Source organism: Eurytemora carolleeae, unplaced genomic scaffold, assembly GCF_000591075.1.
Source record: "Eurytemora carolleeae unplaced genomic scaffold, Eaff_2.0 scaffold777, whole genome shotgun sequence".
NCBI classification, from domain to species: Eukaryota; Metazoa; Arthropoda; class Copepoda; order Calanoida; family Temoridae; genus Eurytemora; species Eurytemora carolleeae.
Window position 1 is genome coordinate 138,408 of NW_019396828.1, and position 16,269 is coordinate 154,676.

Consider the following 16,269-nt stretch of genomic DNA (forward strand, 5'->3'; position numbering starts at 1 on the left):
ACATTTTCCCGAATATCAAATAAAGATTAGATTAATCCGCAGATTATTTAACAATAAGATGAAGCATTGATCTTGATATCCACAATACAAGAGATTCCAGCTCTGGTTTTCAAGCTCCCGGTATATGTTTAAAGGTACAGACCGGCTATGTAAGGTAGTTAAACTGAGTATGCAGTGCAGTTGTGGACAAATTCTTTAGAATTCATTTGAAACATATTAAACTTTTTAAAGATCTGTAAATTCTGAGTTTGAGCGCAAAGTAGACGTTCAAAATGGTACTTTTGGGTGGATACGTTTTCAGAATGTTTTTTTTTTTAATTATTAAATACTGACGACAAAAAATATAAACAAAATTCTACAGTAAACTAATTAGTTGTTTAGGAACAGGTTGAGAAAAAAAGTAATCTTGTTTAATTATTAGTTTCTATTTTCTCATTATTCTAGTCTCTCATTATTCACAAAGAGTTTCTGCAGATTTTCTGGAATTATTCAATATAAAGATGAAAATGAAAAAATTGATTCTAGCATTCATTTATTGAAAAATTTCTTTTGAGAAATATGTTCATAAACATCTAATTAGTTTACTGTATAATTTTTACTTTTATTTTTCGTCGTTGTTATTTAATAATTTTAAAAAATCGATTCTGAAAACCTACCCACCCGAATTCATGATTTTGAACGTCCTAAAGAATTTGTCCACAACACTTCATACTCAGTTTAACTACCTTACATAGCCGGTCTGTCCCTTTAAAGAATGTTAAAGCCTGGTATTCCCCCTGGTATCCAGGATGATACTCTATCAAAACTATTCTAAAAATATTTCTATTTCTTATTTTCCTTCAGAAAATTCTTCAAATAATCAGACACTTGATTTCTCAGTCTTTGATCTTTGATCCAGTTATTATGATGGAGGGGAATTCTTTTCTTTTCTCAACAATAGCAATACTCAAATTTTTTAAATTTATCAGTATTAAAGGGACTGTAAGCGTACTTTAAAGTGGTCCTCCATGCAAAGAAGACAATGCCCGATTCACAGCGGTACTCTCGAAACCTTTATCTGATCAATAATAGGGAACAATATTGTCGTTTTCATAACTTGAAAAGTGTTGAATTCTGATAATTCCTAAATGTTTTCTTGCAATAGCAGGAATTCACTTTTAAAAAGAACCCACAATTGAAAATAATTAGTTTTCAGAACAATAAACATGGATACCTAATGCATACTTCAGAAAAAGGTTAGAGGGTATCGTTGTAAATTGGGCCGTGTCTTACAGTCGTCTTCCTATCTCACATTTTAATAGGCCCCACTGTACACAGATTGTTTAAGGTTAGGGTTTCCATTCCCAAAAATTTTGCGCAATTTTTGCGGAACGAAACGCAAAATTTTTCTTTCTTTGCGCATCAGTTTTGCGCGAAAAAACAACAATTTGCGCAATCATTCGCAAAAGTCATTTCGCGCAAAATTACCCTATTCCGCTTTTGCGAAACTCAAGTTTTGCGCAATTCCGCAATTTCGTACCAAAATCCGAAACAGATTGTCCAGTAAAAGTCTCGACAATTTTAGTTTCGGACATGCATATTTCCTAAAAGTGGATTCTTCAGGCATTGGTTACTTTCTTGCATTATTTCATATGAGATAAAAAAGATTTCAGAAATTTGATTAAAAAAATTTAAGAATATAATTCATACTTGATTAGGCAAAGCTTTTAAGGGTCACTTGAAATTATTTAATAGGATTAAAATATTGCCAAGTTTCACACTCTCTAATTTCTATTTTATTAATTTTGGTCCCTTAATTTAAACTTTTTGTTACTGGAAGCAACCAATTGAGTGTAGTATAATCGTTATCATACTCGTATGTTAATATTTTTTTATGTATGGAATAAATCTTCAGTTGTTTAATTCTAAGCTTAGAATATCAATTTTTGACAATGTGCCTAAAAAGTTACATTTTGCGTAAAACTTGCGGTTTTGCGCAAATTGCGCAAAAAAAATTGCGCAAAACTAAAATTTCGTTTCATGCGCAACTTTCGCAAAAAAATATTTCCGGTTTTGCGCAAATTGCGCAAAAAAAATAGCGCAAAACCGCGCAAAACTCATTGCGTTTCATGCGCAAAAATGGCGCAAAAGTTCCCAAAAAAAAAATTGCGCGAAAATAGCGCAAATTTTGCGCAAAAAAGATTTAGCCATTTCGTGGAAACCCTATTTAAGGTACAGTCGACTGAACAGTGTCATTTTGTGTACAATTATTATATACAGTACGAGAACATGTTCCTTACATTAAAAATGTTTTATAAATGAATGCAACACAATTGATGGTTTAACTCAAAAAAACTAAAATCTAAAAAAATGGTTAAAAACCTGAAAAACCATGATCTGATAAGATTTAATTGAAAAAAATAAAAAAACACGTTTACCCAGCTTACATGTTAGTTTTTATGCCATTACTATTTTCATGGAACACTTTTGATTAAAATCCCTCTAACCAAAATATGCTATATATAGTATACGATGATTATGTACATGCGGTACATAATATGTCAAGTATTAACACTGTAAAATAAACTTTTCTGAAGATTTTGTGTTCTTTAGAAATGGGTTTAGTGTGATATCCCTCTCTCCTGAGACTCATTTTATCAAATGCAAACACATTTTCTCTCCTCGTAATCTTTTAGAATATATAAATATATATATATATACATATATACTAGGCTTCATCTTCTTTTTCAATTTTTAACATTTTCTCTTTTCTTTATTTATTTTGTAAATAAAAAAACTGAATATTTCGCGGATTTTATAGAAATTTTGTGGATTTTCTAAATTTAATGAAAATCGAATTTTGTTGGATGCAAATTTTAGAAATTTTGATCATCAATAAACCTTCCCTAGGGTCATGTGAAACAAACAGACAAGCAAAGTATATATATATATATATTTATATCATACATATAGTATTTTCAACTGTTTTCAGTTTAAATATACATTTTAGATGTTTAGCAATATATTTTTTCCAAGACAAAATGTTTCATGGGTCTAACCCAATCATCAGTTGGATTGAAATATATATGTATACATTTAGACATATATTTATATATTTATAGAATATATATATATATATATATATATATATATTTATATACCACCCTGGATTAACTAGGGATAGATGTGTTTGGTTTCTTAAATTCTCAATCGTGTTTTTTACTTGATTCAACAATATTAATACTTACAGAGTAAAAAGTGAAAAAAAAACTAAAGATTAAGTATTAGTCAAATTCTGATTAAAAGTTACGTTCGCTGTGTTTTTTTTAAGAATACTTTAAAAGTACAGTTGGTTTTTAATTTAGACACTTTTCTTTCTGAGTCTATTTGGAACCGAGTGCAGAATATTTTTTATCTCTATATATAAAACATATGAAGACATTCGTATATATGTTAACTATAGCCGGCCAAACGGCTGGACCGAATGGACTGAAATTTGTTGTGGATACTCATGGGTAGCCTGGGGTGACAAAGGCTGAAATTTTTTTTTATTTTTTATTTTTTTTCACGGGCAACACCGGCCCCTTCAGCTAGTAATTTGTACTACTGTTGGTGTTTGGAATATTCAAATACGTACTTTATAAAAGTATATTTTTATATGTACTTTATAAAAGTATATTTATATATGAATATACTTGAGGGAATACTTAACACTGGAACAGTATGATTCTTCTTTTTATATTTATGATAACATATTTCTATATACTATTAACCACTCTTAGGTTAATACCAGGGAGTAAAGAATAGAAGGAAGTCTGACGCGGTTCGCCCTACCAATTGATTTTACATGCTTTGCAGACGGTTCTTCATTTGAATAAGAAATATTTGTCTGATGTACAATTACCGCGTATACAAAAACCTATTCTGAATTGCACATTTGGGAAGTACCACTTGGGAAATTGTAACTTGGGAAGTTGCCCTTGATAAAAGGCCTTTGAAAAGTACCTAACACTAAACTCATATGTATATTTTTTATATTTAAGAACACTCCATAAGAAAATCTGCATTTTTTTTTTATTTCCGATAATGTTCCAACTTTTGCTTTTAGCTTTTAACAGACCCAGCTTTTCTACCATTTAATTTTATGCGTTAAATTAATTTCTCGAGAACTAAACTAGTTTTGTCAATTATCAACATTTATCAAGTTTTATGTGCACTAAAAAAATGCATTTGGCATTAATGTTAAAAATATGATGTGTTTATCGAGCAAATATCTTTGCAACCTAACGGTGTAAATGATTGATTTTTCAAACTTAGACTATTTGATCAAACAAAGTTTGAGCTATCAAAGATCGACGATGAAAATAGATTGCAAAGATATAGGGATTATAAAGTTCGAATTTACATAGTTTATTTCTAAGTACGAAAGTTGAATAGTTGAATTGAATACAAAGTATTGTAAAGTTGTAGTGACAGACGGTTTTGAATTCAATAAGAAATTCAAAAGAAAGTCATTCTCTATTTAGGAATAAATGTATGATAACATTTTTTTAGCATAACAAAAAAAGATTGGAGTTTTTGCCCCAAACTCTATTATAATCCATATATCTTTAAATCGGAGACTTTTAAAATTATGAATTCTGTCAAATCGAAAAATATTTTTTTTTAAATGCTAAAAAATTTCAAAAAAGTTTTTAATATTAAAGCTTTACACCATCAAGTTGTTATGGTACAGAGATTAGATTTTTTGGAAAGACTCAATTTCTTTCATTTTAGAAACCATAATTTGAAAAAAAAACAGAAAAAAAAAAATTTCACTCATCAGGTTTAGTTTCTACTGCTCTAGTAGAGAACTATTACTGGAGCAAAGAAAGTTTAGTTTCTGTTACTCCAGTAGGGAAATATTACTGGAGCAAAGAAGGGTCGGTTTCTGTTTCTCCAGTAGAGAACTATTACTAAAGATAAGAAGGTTTAGTTTCTACTGCTTCAGTAGATAACTATTACTGGAGAAAAAAAAGGTTCAGTTTCTGTTACTCTAGTAGAGCACTATTACTGGAGAAAAGAAGGTTTTGTGTCGGTTACTCCAGTCACTATTACTAGAGAAAAGAAGGTTAATTCAGTTTCCGTTACTCCAGTAAAGAACTATTACTGTAGAAAAGAATATATAGTGTCGGTTACTCTAGAAGGGAACTATTACTGAAGAAAAGAATATATAGTGTCGGTTACTCTAGTAGGAAACTATTACTGAAGAAAAGAAGGTTTAGTGTCGGTTACTCTAGAAGGGAACTATTGCTGGAGAAAAGAAGGTTTAGTGTCGGTTACTCTAGTAGGGAACTATAACTGGAGAAAAGAAGGTTTAGAGTCGGTTACTCTAGTAGGGAACTATTACTGGAGAAAAGAATGTTTTGGGTCGGTTACTCCAGTCACTATTACTAGAGAAAAGAAGGTTAATTCAGTTTCCGTTACTCCAGAGAAAAAATGGTTCAGTTTGCGTTACTTCAACAGAGAAATATTAGCGGAGAAAAGATGGTTTACTTTCTGTTACTCCAGTAGGGCACTAACTTTGGAGGACATTGTTCAGTTTCCGTTACTCCAATAGAGAACTAATAACGGAGAAAAGAATGTTTAGTTTCTGATGCTCCAGTAGGGTACTGTTATTGGAGAAAATTAGGTTTAGTTTCTTTTACTCCAGTTGGGTACTATTACTGAAGAAAATAGGGTTTAGTTTCTGCTCTAGCAGGGAAAGTTTAGTTTCTGTTACTCCAGTAGGTAACTATTACTGGAGAACACGGTTCAGTTTAGTTCTTGATTCCAGAACAAATTCTATAATTAAAAAGTTTTTATTAATTTAGTAAAAGATCTAGATTAAGAAGATAAAGGTATATATAAAACTAGACTTTTAGGGTGCTTCGCGCCCTTTGTCCTATTAACAAGTTTAGCTTTGATTTAAGTCACCCCTTTTTTTTGTTTTTAAATTTTCGCATATAGAAGATATAAGGTAAAAACGGGACATCAGTCCCTTCGAGGGAGATTATCAATGAATTAAACCTAATAGGAATACATCAACAACATGGGTAGCTAGAGGATTAAACCTAATAGGAATACATCAACAACATGGGTAGCTAGAGGATTAAACATAGTTTTCCTTCTCTGCTTCCTATTTTCCGTTCAGGGGGAAAAAATGTATCTCATGTACAGTTTGGTTTGCAGGCAGAGCAGATTTCCCAAGATAGTTTAAAATAAAATTAACTCTTGTCAGACGTGTCAATATATTGTTTGTTCCATGTCCTACAATGTTTACATTATTTTGTTTGATCAACACTGATTATCTAACTCATGTATATTCAAATAGTTTTTTTTCCAGAACTCATCCATATTTAAACAGAATTTTTCTTTTGAGTTTTTTTATTCAACATATGCTTAACTTAGGATTCAGACTTCAGAGGATTTAAAACTAGAACCTAGAAGGGTTGAACCTAGAACGGATTTGAACCTAGAAGGAATTTAAACCTATAATAGATTTGAACCTATGACCAGATTTGAACCTGGATAGATATAATCATAAACCCGCCAAAATATAATCTAAACCTGGAGAAAATTAGAACCTGGAGAAAGTTTAAAACTGGAGAAAGTTCAAAACTGGAGAAAGTTCAAAACTGAAAAAAGTTCAAAACTGGAGAAAGTTCAAAACTGGAGCAGGACTTAAACCTGGAGAAGGATTTAAATCCTGGAGAAAATTTTGAATTGGAAAAGGGTTTAAACCTTGAGAAATTCAAAACTATAAAAGGATTGAAACCTGGAGAAAATTTTAATCCAAGAGAAGATTTAAACCTGAGGGGGTTTCTCTCCGAACTGAAACTCCGGGTCTAGATCTCTACTCAGGACACTGTTGTTCTAAGGTTGAGTTCTGTTTGTTTAATATTTAAACAAATTCAGTTCGAGATTCTCGAGAATTTAGAATCTCCGGTCCCAGGAACAATACTGGGTTCAGTGTCTCCATACTTCCTTGTATTTATTATCTTTATCTAAACTGGATTGGAAATGTAAATTCAACTGACTCCCAACATTCATACAATCTTGTAAATCTTTTATTTTTTAAAAGTGCAAGATTAGAGCTTGAAGAATCTTACAAGTATCTTTTAATGGTGTCCTAAAAAAAACATTTTCACTTTTCTTTACAGAGCTGAGGTTCGAACTATTGCATTGTTAACTCTGTCGGAAACCACTAATCCGCAACTTTTGTAGTTGGAGCTTGAGCTAACTCTGCTTTTGACCAATGAAATAAAGCAAAAATTAAGACATTTATCCAATAAATTGGAGATAAACTCTAGCCCTTTTAGATATATTGATTTTTTTACAGAGGGGCCATAAATCTTTTTACCTCCTCTTGAACCGATCAGGCCCAAATTTTGTGTGGGTCCTCACGTGGCCCAGGGAAGGTTTATGGATGATCGGATTTTCAAAAATTTACCTCACACAAAATTCGATCTTTGAAAATTTTGAAAATCCACGAAATTTTTGTTTAGTTTTTGTACAAAGAAAAACATGTTCACAATAGAAAAAAAGAAGATGAGCGCGAAGGGCCCTTAAAGCCTAGTATCTTAAAAAATGTATAATTAATGTTTTAATTATGATATGATTAAAATTCTTAAATGTTTTCTCTAAAGGTTTAAAAGCGTAATTGCGGTGAACATGTAGGATTAATTGAATAGTTGTACTACAGTATTAAAGCAATATCATAATGATTGCCTTGAAGTTCGTATATTTAAACATACAACCTAATTTCAAGTGAGCCTCCATTTAGAAAATGACATGCCCGATTACCAACGGTGCCCTTTGAACGTGATCAGAAATTAGCTATAGTAAGTTTTTTATCTATATATAAATTTGGCTTGTCTGTCTGGGTGTTTGTTTGTTTGTCTGTCTGTCTGTTTGTATCCAATAAACGTCAAAACGGCTGAATGAAAAATCGAAAAATTGAAAAATCCGGGAAATCGATTAATTTCGATTTACGCTCAAATAATTGGTTGTAACAAAAAAAGTATGAGGCCTAGAAAGAAAAATTTCACACCATGAAATAACTGAAATATAGAGCTTTCGAATGACACCTTGATTGTAAAAATTGAACGAAAATTGTTTCCTCAGTTACTAATACCCCTACTATACAGTTTTTTTGAGACACCCTGTATATATATATATATGTATAAGCGAAGAGTAACATACCCCATGGTTTAAAATGTAATATTCAGATCACTTTTCTTCTCTCGAGACTCTTCTAAATAATAAAACTTGTCAGCTGAGAAAAAATTCAGAAAAATTGTTTTAACTAAAAGGATTGTCAACGTAATATCTAGTGAGTCTCAAGTCACCGCGGAATTACACAGCATGAACAAGGAAAAACAAAAGTACTGACAAAAATATAGCTTGTAAGAAAGAAAAACAACGATATCTTCCTCATCGGGAAGTCGTAGATAAAGATGAAAATAGTTGTGTAGATGTATGTAACCCATAAGCTGGAGGATCACTTAACATTACATTCACAGTCCCTTTATACATGTATATATATATATATATATTATGTAACCCATAAGCTGGAGGATCACTTAACATTACATTCACAGTCCCTTTATACATGTATATATATATATATATATATATATANTTTATTCCTTTTGGTTTCCTGGTTCTCATTTCTCAGTTAAATTTTAAAAGTTATTATCAAGAAAGGTTAAACAACATGCCCCCCCCCCTCCAAAGCTTGGGGTTTCTTCAATTTATGTGAAGGTTGAGAAATGAGGATCTATGGTTTTACCGCTTGTAATCCAGGTTTTAATCAACACATAATCTAATTTACTCTACTTCTACTCTACATCAATTCCCTTAATAACATAGACCTCTCCTACCTCTCCTACCTTTATCTCTCCTTCCTCTTCCTCTCCTACCTCTCAAACCTCTACCTACACATCTCCTGCCTCTTAAACCTCTACCTACACCTCTCCTACCTCTCAAACCTCTACTAACATCTCTCCTACCTATACTTCTCCTACCTATACCTCTCCTACCACACAAACCTCTTCCTACACCTCTTTTACCTATCCTACCTATACTTACACCTCTCCTACTTTGATACTTACCTCTCTTTTTACCTCTTCAACCTATTGCTTCTATGCAATTTCCTTTTATTACTATCCTAGTTAGACTAAATCTAATTCCGCCGACTCTATTTCTAGAATACTTTTCCTAAAACTATTTGAGAATTTAGTTTTTAAACTAGATTTATCTTTGTAATATTCTATAAATGGGAGTTTCAACACAATTATAAAATTAACATTTTCCATATAGATTAAATCTTGATCAAGAAATACATATTAACTAGGAACTACCATATCTGATATATCAAATATGTGTACTGCATGCAGTAGGAGGAGATCATGAGCAGATCAAACCCAGAGATGAAGAGTTACAGAGATCTATTAACACCTATAATATGCGATATTTTCCCCAGCATGTTCTATTGTGTACAAGTACTGAACACGACCAATCATGAGACGTCTGCATTCAGGGATATTTAAGGATCCTTTGAATAGGAAATGCAAAATCTTTAAAAATAGACAATATTCATAAACGATATGTTTTATGTTTAAAATTGGAGTATTTCTTTAAAGTTGTAAAACTTAACCCCTGAATGCAACAAGTGGCCGTCAGATGTCAGTCAAAAAACATTACATGGAACCGTAGCATGGCGTGCTGGGACACAATAGGCCTGCTCAGCCTATCCAAGTAGAGTGTATGAACGGTCTGTGTTGTCTGTGAATCAAAACAAAGTGTACAAAGCTCAGGGGAAAACCAATACCTTCCCTTCACAGCTTGCTGACATTGCCCCCGGAGAGTTCGGTTCAAAGTTTGCGTACATTTGATATACTTGATATTGATGTTACAACTAATCTATTTCATAAAATGAAAAATAAAGATAAAAAAGCAAGACATGCCAATACAGGGGCGTACAAGAGCATTTATGTAAAGGGGGGGGGGGCGTCACTTTTTTGAAAAAAATATATATAACTTTTTTAAATATGTAAACTATTCGTTCATATACACACTTCCATATAATAAGTGTTAATAAATTATTTATGTAATTTTCTTAAGTGGACTCATCATACACTTCCCCTTATTACTGTGGTGTAAGCTTCAATGGGTGAAAAATAGAGATGAAAGCGTTTCTTGAAAAATATCTATATTTTCATAGAAACAATAAATATTATAAATCATTATTATAAATAATGATATTAAAGATATATTTACACTGAAGGCAGTATTGAATAATGCTTTTTTAATGAAACTTTTTTAGTTAAGGGCAAAAGTGAGATTTTTAAAGTATTTTTTATATAGGTGCCCCCCTTAGGGGGGGGGGGGCACGCACGATGAGAGCACTATTTCACATTGATCCTTATTCTCCACTAAAACAATCAAGGTTGGTTTTATTTTCATTGGACCTAACTCCTGACCTAACTCCGTCGAGTCGAGCCTAAGATTTCGCAGCTGTCAATGACGTGACACAAGCTGTCGTCAGAGTTGGGTCTAAGATTGGGTCTTCAAGCTAGGTGTAAGGAATCACGACCCAAGCCGAAGCTTAGGTTACTAGCTTCAAATTCTACCACCATTTTTTTTGCAATAGACTTTCAAGTCTATTTTATAAAAAAAATACGTTTGAAAATAATCAATTGTAAAATAAAACACTAGGATATCCTTTTCATTGTTTATTACACAAATCATTAATTTAAAATCGTCCAATTTTGTATCATACAATATTGATATTTTTTTGCTCCAGCTTTAAATTTTTGACACCTTAAAACTTGGCATTTAATAAAAAAGAATTTAAAGAATTTTGTGTAAAATATTGAGTAGGGCACATCCACGTAGGTACGGTTGGTGATTCAAAAACATATCTAAAATGGCGCGCAAAGAAGTGCTTCTAAAATCTCCCTAGCGTTAAAGTTAGAGGTTTTCTTTGTAAAAATGATCTTGCCTTGAAAAATCTGGCTAAAAACATGTAATGCATCCTATGTATACTCCAAGACGTTTTTTACGGGAGGGGACGAAGAAAGCCCCCCCCCCCCTCCCCGTTAAGTAACATAATACACGGATCAAAGTAAACCCGTTAAATTTTTGTATCTAAGTAATATTTAGTAATCTACTAGCTCTTCTGATGTATGTATAATACATTATAAAGATTTTAAAAATGATGATAATAATGATAAAAAGGATATGTCTTTTAAAATATGAGTTTACCCCGGAGTGCATTATAAAATTCCTTGACTTTGTTTAAAACTCCCAAATTGATTTAATAACATATTTTTGCAATATTTCTAGAAATTCATCAAAATTGAACTCCTCAAAGTTTTAGGAAACTTTCAAGAGAAACAATTTCTCTTGAAACTGCCAGGATAATTATCTAATTGAATAAAGCAAGTACTTTAAACTCCAGAGGAAATATAAAGGAATTGAATCTTTGTCACAAACTCTGATTTTCAGATCCCTATATCTCTGCAGCAACCCAATGTCGTAGATATTAGATGTTTCAAACTATAAACCCTGTTAGATTAAATATTCAAAGTTTGAATATCAAACGTCTACATTATCAGGTTGTAAGATATAGGGATACGAAAACTTATGTTTGTGGCAAAGACTCAATTCCTTTGAACAGTTTAAAACTCGTCTTTTCCATTCGCAGCAATTGATATTTTCATCATTTAAATTTTACTTACAGAGATTGTATACGTAACTGTTATTTATTGAATGGTATGTCTGATTCACAACATTACCTTTAAAAGCTTTGTCAAATCATAAATGTATGGGATATTCATATTTTTTTTTCTAAAGATTGATCTTTTTTTAATTGTGGTTTTTTACCTTTAAAACAAGTGTCAAATTAGAATGCTTTTAAAGTCGCATATTTTTGAATGATCATTATGGACTTCTTGAGAAAAAAATTTGTATTTCAAATTGCTCTTGACAAATATTACTTAACAAACAAACTTCAAGTTTTTGCCAGTGTCACTTAACAAATGCACTTTTGGGTAGGGTAATATTTTCTATACGACATTCTATACTTCATGCTTGCTCTAACAACATCATGGCCTGTCCCAGCATTAACATTTGGTCGGATAGCATCAGCCCTCAGTACCCTGTTGTGCCCGGCTGTGCCTCACATAGGCAGTAGGCACTGCCAATCAGGGGGCGGAAACGTCATGTATGTGTGTCTGTGCCAAAAGAGTGTGTGTAAGTTATACCGAACCGAAGCTTAAGGCGTGTACTGTAGGTATATACAGTACATAAGAATCTCGGTATTTGTACAGTCTAGGAGATATTTGTTTACTTAAAAATAAGTTTAATATACATGTAATATATTATTTATACATTTAAGTCAACACTAGAAGCCAAATATTCATGCAAAGAATATGATTTGAGTAAAGTTTACAATAAACTACTCGTTATTTAAGCTTATAATTATAATTGACAACATTATTCTGCGATTTCCTTGACTGTAGTCATGTTGTGTGTCTGTACCAAATGAGTGTACGTGTGTAATAACGAACTCGTCTGCAAAGCAGTGCGACTGGCTTTCTCATGCCAGACCAGCGTCATCTCCCTTTCCTTTATTCTTATTCCTTGTGCCTAATTTACAATTTACGTTTTTTACATACTGTCGTCGTTGCATGAGTAAATACATTGAAGACGACTTTCAATTTCAATCAAGCTTTCAAACAGTATAAACATGGAAACAAAATTGTCTTCCTTGTATTGATATAAACACCGACCATAATTACAAATATTATTATATTACCGATATAAGATTACGCAATTACGATAGTAGCAAAATAAATGTCATTACATTCGTTTATAAATTAGACCCGTTCATGATATAAACATTGTTTAATAAGGATAAAATTATCTTAGCCTAAGTTTCATGTGATAATATTTCAAAGAAATATGTCTCCTGGGGGGTATAAAGTTAAGTTTATGTCTTGGGTATAAATACAAATATAAATCCTGTCTACTATTTAAAAGGGGGGTGGGTTATAGTATAAAGTCTAGGAGGGGTATAAAGTTAAGTTTATGTCTGGGGTGTAAAAATAAATATAAATCCTGTCTTCTGTTATAAGGGGGGGGGGGGGTATATTTAGTATAAAGTCTAGGAGGGATATAAAGTCTAGGAGGGGTATAAAGTCTAGAAGAGGTATAAGTCTAGGAGGGGTGTAAAGTTAAGTTTATGTCCTGAGTATAAGTATAAATATAAATCCTGCCTACGACTCTTGTCGAGTATGAAGTCTAGGAAACTAATATTGATTAATTAATAGTTAAACCTCATGTAAACACTGCCTTTAAACTAGTTGCTGACCTCCTTGGGCCGTGGTTGGATATATATAGTATTTATCCGCTAATCAGGGATTAAACTTGGACCCGGAGCTGAAACTTAGAAAGTCGAAACCCGGAGAAACTGATTATCTCTGTTCAGTTGAAACTTGCAATATCGGATTTACATTTTACAGGTTTAAAACTTGAAATACTTAAATTTTCAACAAATTATGAGTTAAACCAGTTTTAGGGGGGGGGGCTGTATCAATGGTACCCCTTTTAAATTTTAAACCTTTATCTGATCAATAATGTGGAGTATATCTTTATCTGATCAATAATGTGGAGTATATCTTTATCTGATCAATAATGTGGAGTATATCTTTATCTGATCAATATTATAATCATTGTTTCTTCGGTATAAATTCCTTAATATAAAAACCACAATTGAAAATAATCATTTAAAAAAAAAGATGATATCTCGTGCATTGTTGATAGACAAAAAGCTTTCAGGGTTCATTGTGCATCGGATGTGCCACTTAATTCAGAAAGGGTCCTACGAAACTACGCCGAATTCGTCCAATTATGCAGATTTTGTTTCAATTTTTCAGTGTTTTTTGCACGTTGTCACGGCAATTCAAAATGACATCATTTCAATGAAAGAGTTTTGATGAAACTTTACAATCAGAACAGAGCTGAAAACTTTAGAATGGTGGATATAGAGATTAATGCTTGATCCTCACTTTTTTCTTTATCTCGAGACTAATCTAATCTTGTATTTGTATCCTAAAAAGTGTACAAAATTCAACCAATTAGAGTCGCGAATATGAAGCCGATAAATTTAAACTTTTGCGTGCCATTTAAGATTATATACAGAAACGGGAAGGACTCTCTAAATAAAAAAACGGTTTTTGATTTATCTCAGATTAAAATGAGATATGAGAGATTTATCTCCACTATATTCAAGAAAGAACGGTTTAAGAATAAAATCAAAAGTCCATTGGATACTCAGATTAAGCAATAGAGATTAAGGATATCTCATTCGAAAGTTTTCAGCTCAGGGCTCAAACATTGTTCTTTCCTAATTGAGACAAACAAATCTTGTTTAACTTGAAGAGAATCCAAAAAGTAAAAATACCTAAAACAGAACCCTGTGTTAAAACTGTTTCATATTATTAAGATATTAAGATAAAAAACATTGTGATTTTATTTCCCATACAATAAATTATAAAAGTCGTGGTTATAATTACATTATTATTATTAAACAAGAAACATTTAATATCTATTTGTTTTTCATTTTACAATGAAACTTTTGCACCAATTGTTACAAATAGATTAACATGTTTATATATATATATATGGTCCCGAACCTAAAAATATCCTTCGGACATAACAAATCCTTTAGAAATGAAAATCCTTTAGAAATACAAATCCTTTAGACATGTCAAATCCTTAGACATGACAAATCCTTTACACATGACAAATCTTTCATACATGATAAATCCTTTCGACATGACAAATCCTTTAGACATGACAAATCCTTTAGACTTAAAAATCCTTTAGACTTAAAAATCCTTTAGACATGACAAATCCTATAGACATGACAAATCCTTTAGACTTGACAAATCCTTTAGACTTGACAAATCCTTTAGACATGACAAATCCTTTTCACATGAAAAACCTTTCAAACATGAAAAATCCTTTCGACATGACAAATCCTTTAGACATGACAAATCTTTTAGACATGACAAATCATTTAGAATTGAGAAATCCTTTAGACATGACAACTCCTTCAGACATGACAAATCCTTTAGACATGACAAATCTTTTAGACATGACAATCCTTTAGACAGGACAAATCTTTTAGACAAAATAAATTCTTTAGAATTGACAAACTTTAGACATGACAAATCCTATAGACATGACAAATCCTTTAGACTTGACAAATCCTTTAGATTTGACAAATCCTTTAGACATGACAAATCCTTTACACATGAAAAACCTTTCAAACATGAAAAATCCTTTCGACATGACAAATCCTTTCGACATGACAAATCCTTTAGACATGACAAATCCTTTAGACATGACAAATCCTTTAGACATGACAAATCTTTTAGACATGAAAAATCATTTAGAATTGAGAAATCCTTTAGATATGACAACTCCTTTAGACATGACAACTCCTTTAGACATGAAAAATCCTTTAGACATGACAAATCCTTTCGACATGAGAACTCCTTTAGACATGACAACTCCTTTAGACATGAAAAATCCTTTAGACATGACAAATCTTTTAGACAGGACAAATCTTTTAGACAAAATAAATTCTTTAGAATTGACAAATCCTTTAGACATGACAAATCCTTCAGACATGACAAATCTTTCAGACATGACAAATCCTTTAGACATGACAAATCCTTCAGACATGACAAATTCTTTAGACATGACAAATCCCTTGGATATGAAAAATCCTTTGGATATGACAAATCCTTTAGACATGACAAATCCTTTAGACATGACAAATCTTTTAGGCATGACAAATCCTTTAAACATGACAAATCCTTTAAAAATGACAAATCCTTTAGAAATAAAAAATCCTTTAATTTTTAGACATGACAAATTCTTTGACACTAAAAAATTCTTTGGACATGACAAATCCTTTAGACCTAAAACAAATATTCCTGAAAAAATGGAGAGACATGATACTCGTCTAGATCTGTCCTGATGGATTATGAAGAAAGGATGAATCTAAACTATGGTGAAGGATAAGAATGCCAAATCAACAACTACTCGACAGGATTCGATCTAATGATGAAACTTTAAACAGAAGAAAAATCAGGTAGAACAAGTTGGTCGTTCTAAACTTAATCCTGATCCTGATCCTGATCCTAATCCTAATCCTGATCCTGATCCTGATCCTAATCCTAAATCCGATCC

General features: G+C 31.8%; 2 protein-coding genes across 2 annotated transcripts in view; one reads left to right on the forward strand and one right to left on the reverse strand.

Annotated features, from left to right (window-relative positions):
• LOC111709136 (acetylcholinesterase) overlaps positions 1–8,256 on the reverse strand; it is a 32,666-nt gene extending 24,410 nt beyond the window's left edge. Inside the window, exon 1 of the mRNA XM_023482742.1 lies at positions 8,203–8,256. The gene's annotated coding sequence lies outside the window, so the exon portion shown is untranslated. The remainder of the gene's footprint in view (positions 1–8,202) is intronic.
• A 5,137-nt stretch (positions 8,257–13,393) lies between these two features.
• The window catches only part of LOC111709128 (uncharacterized), a 10,375-nt gene continuing 7,499 nt past the window's right edge, over positions 13,394–16,269 (forward strand). The window contains exons 1-2 of the mRNA XM_023482734.1: positions 13,394–13,529; positions 16,047–16,171. Coding sequence (XP_023338502.1) covers positions 16,104–16,171 — 68 coding nt within the window. The 5' untranslated portion in view covers positions 13,394–13,529; positions 16,047–16,103. The remainder of the gene's footprint in view (positions 13,530–16,046; positions 16,172–16,269) is intronic.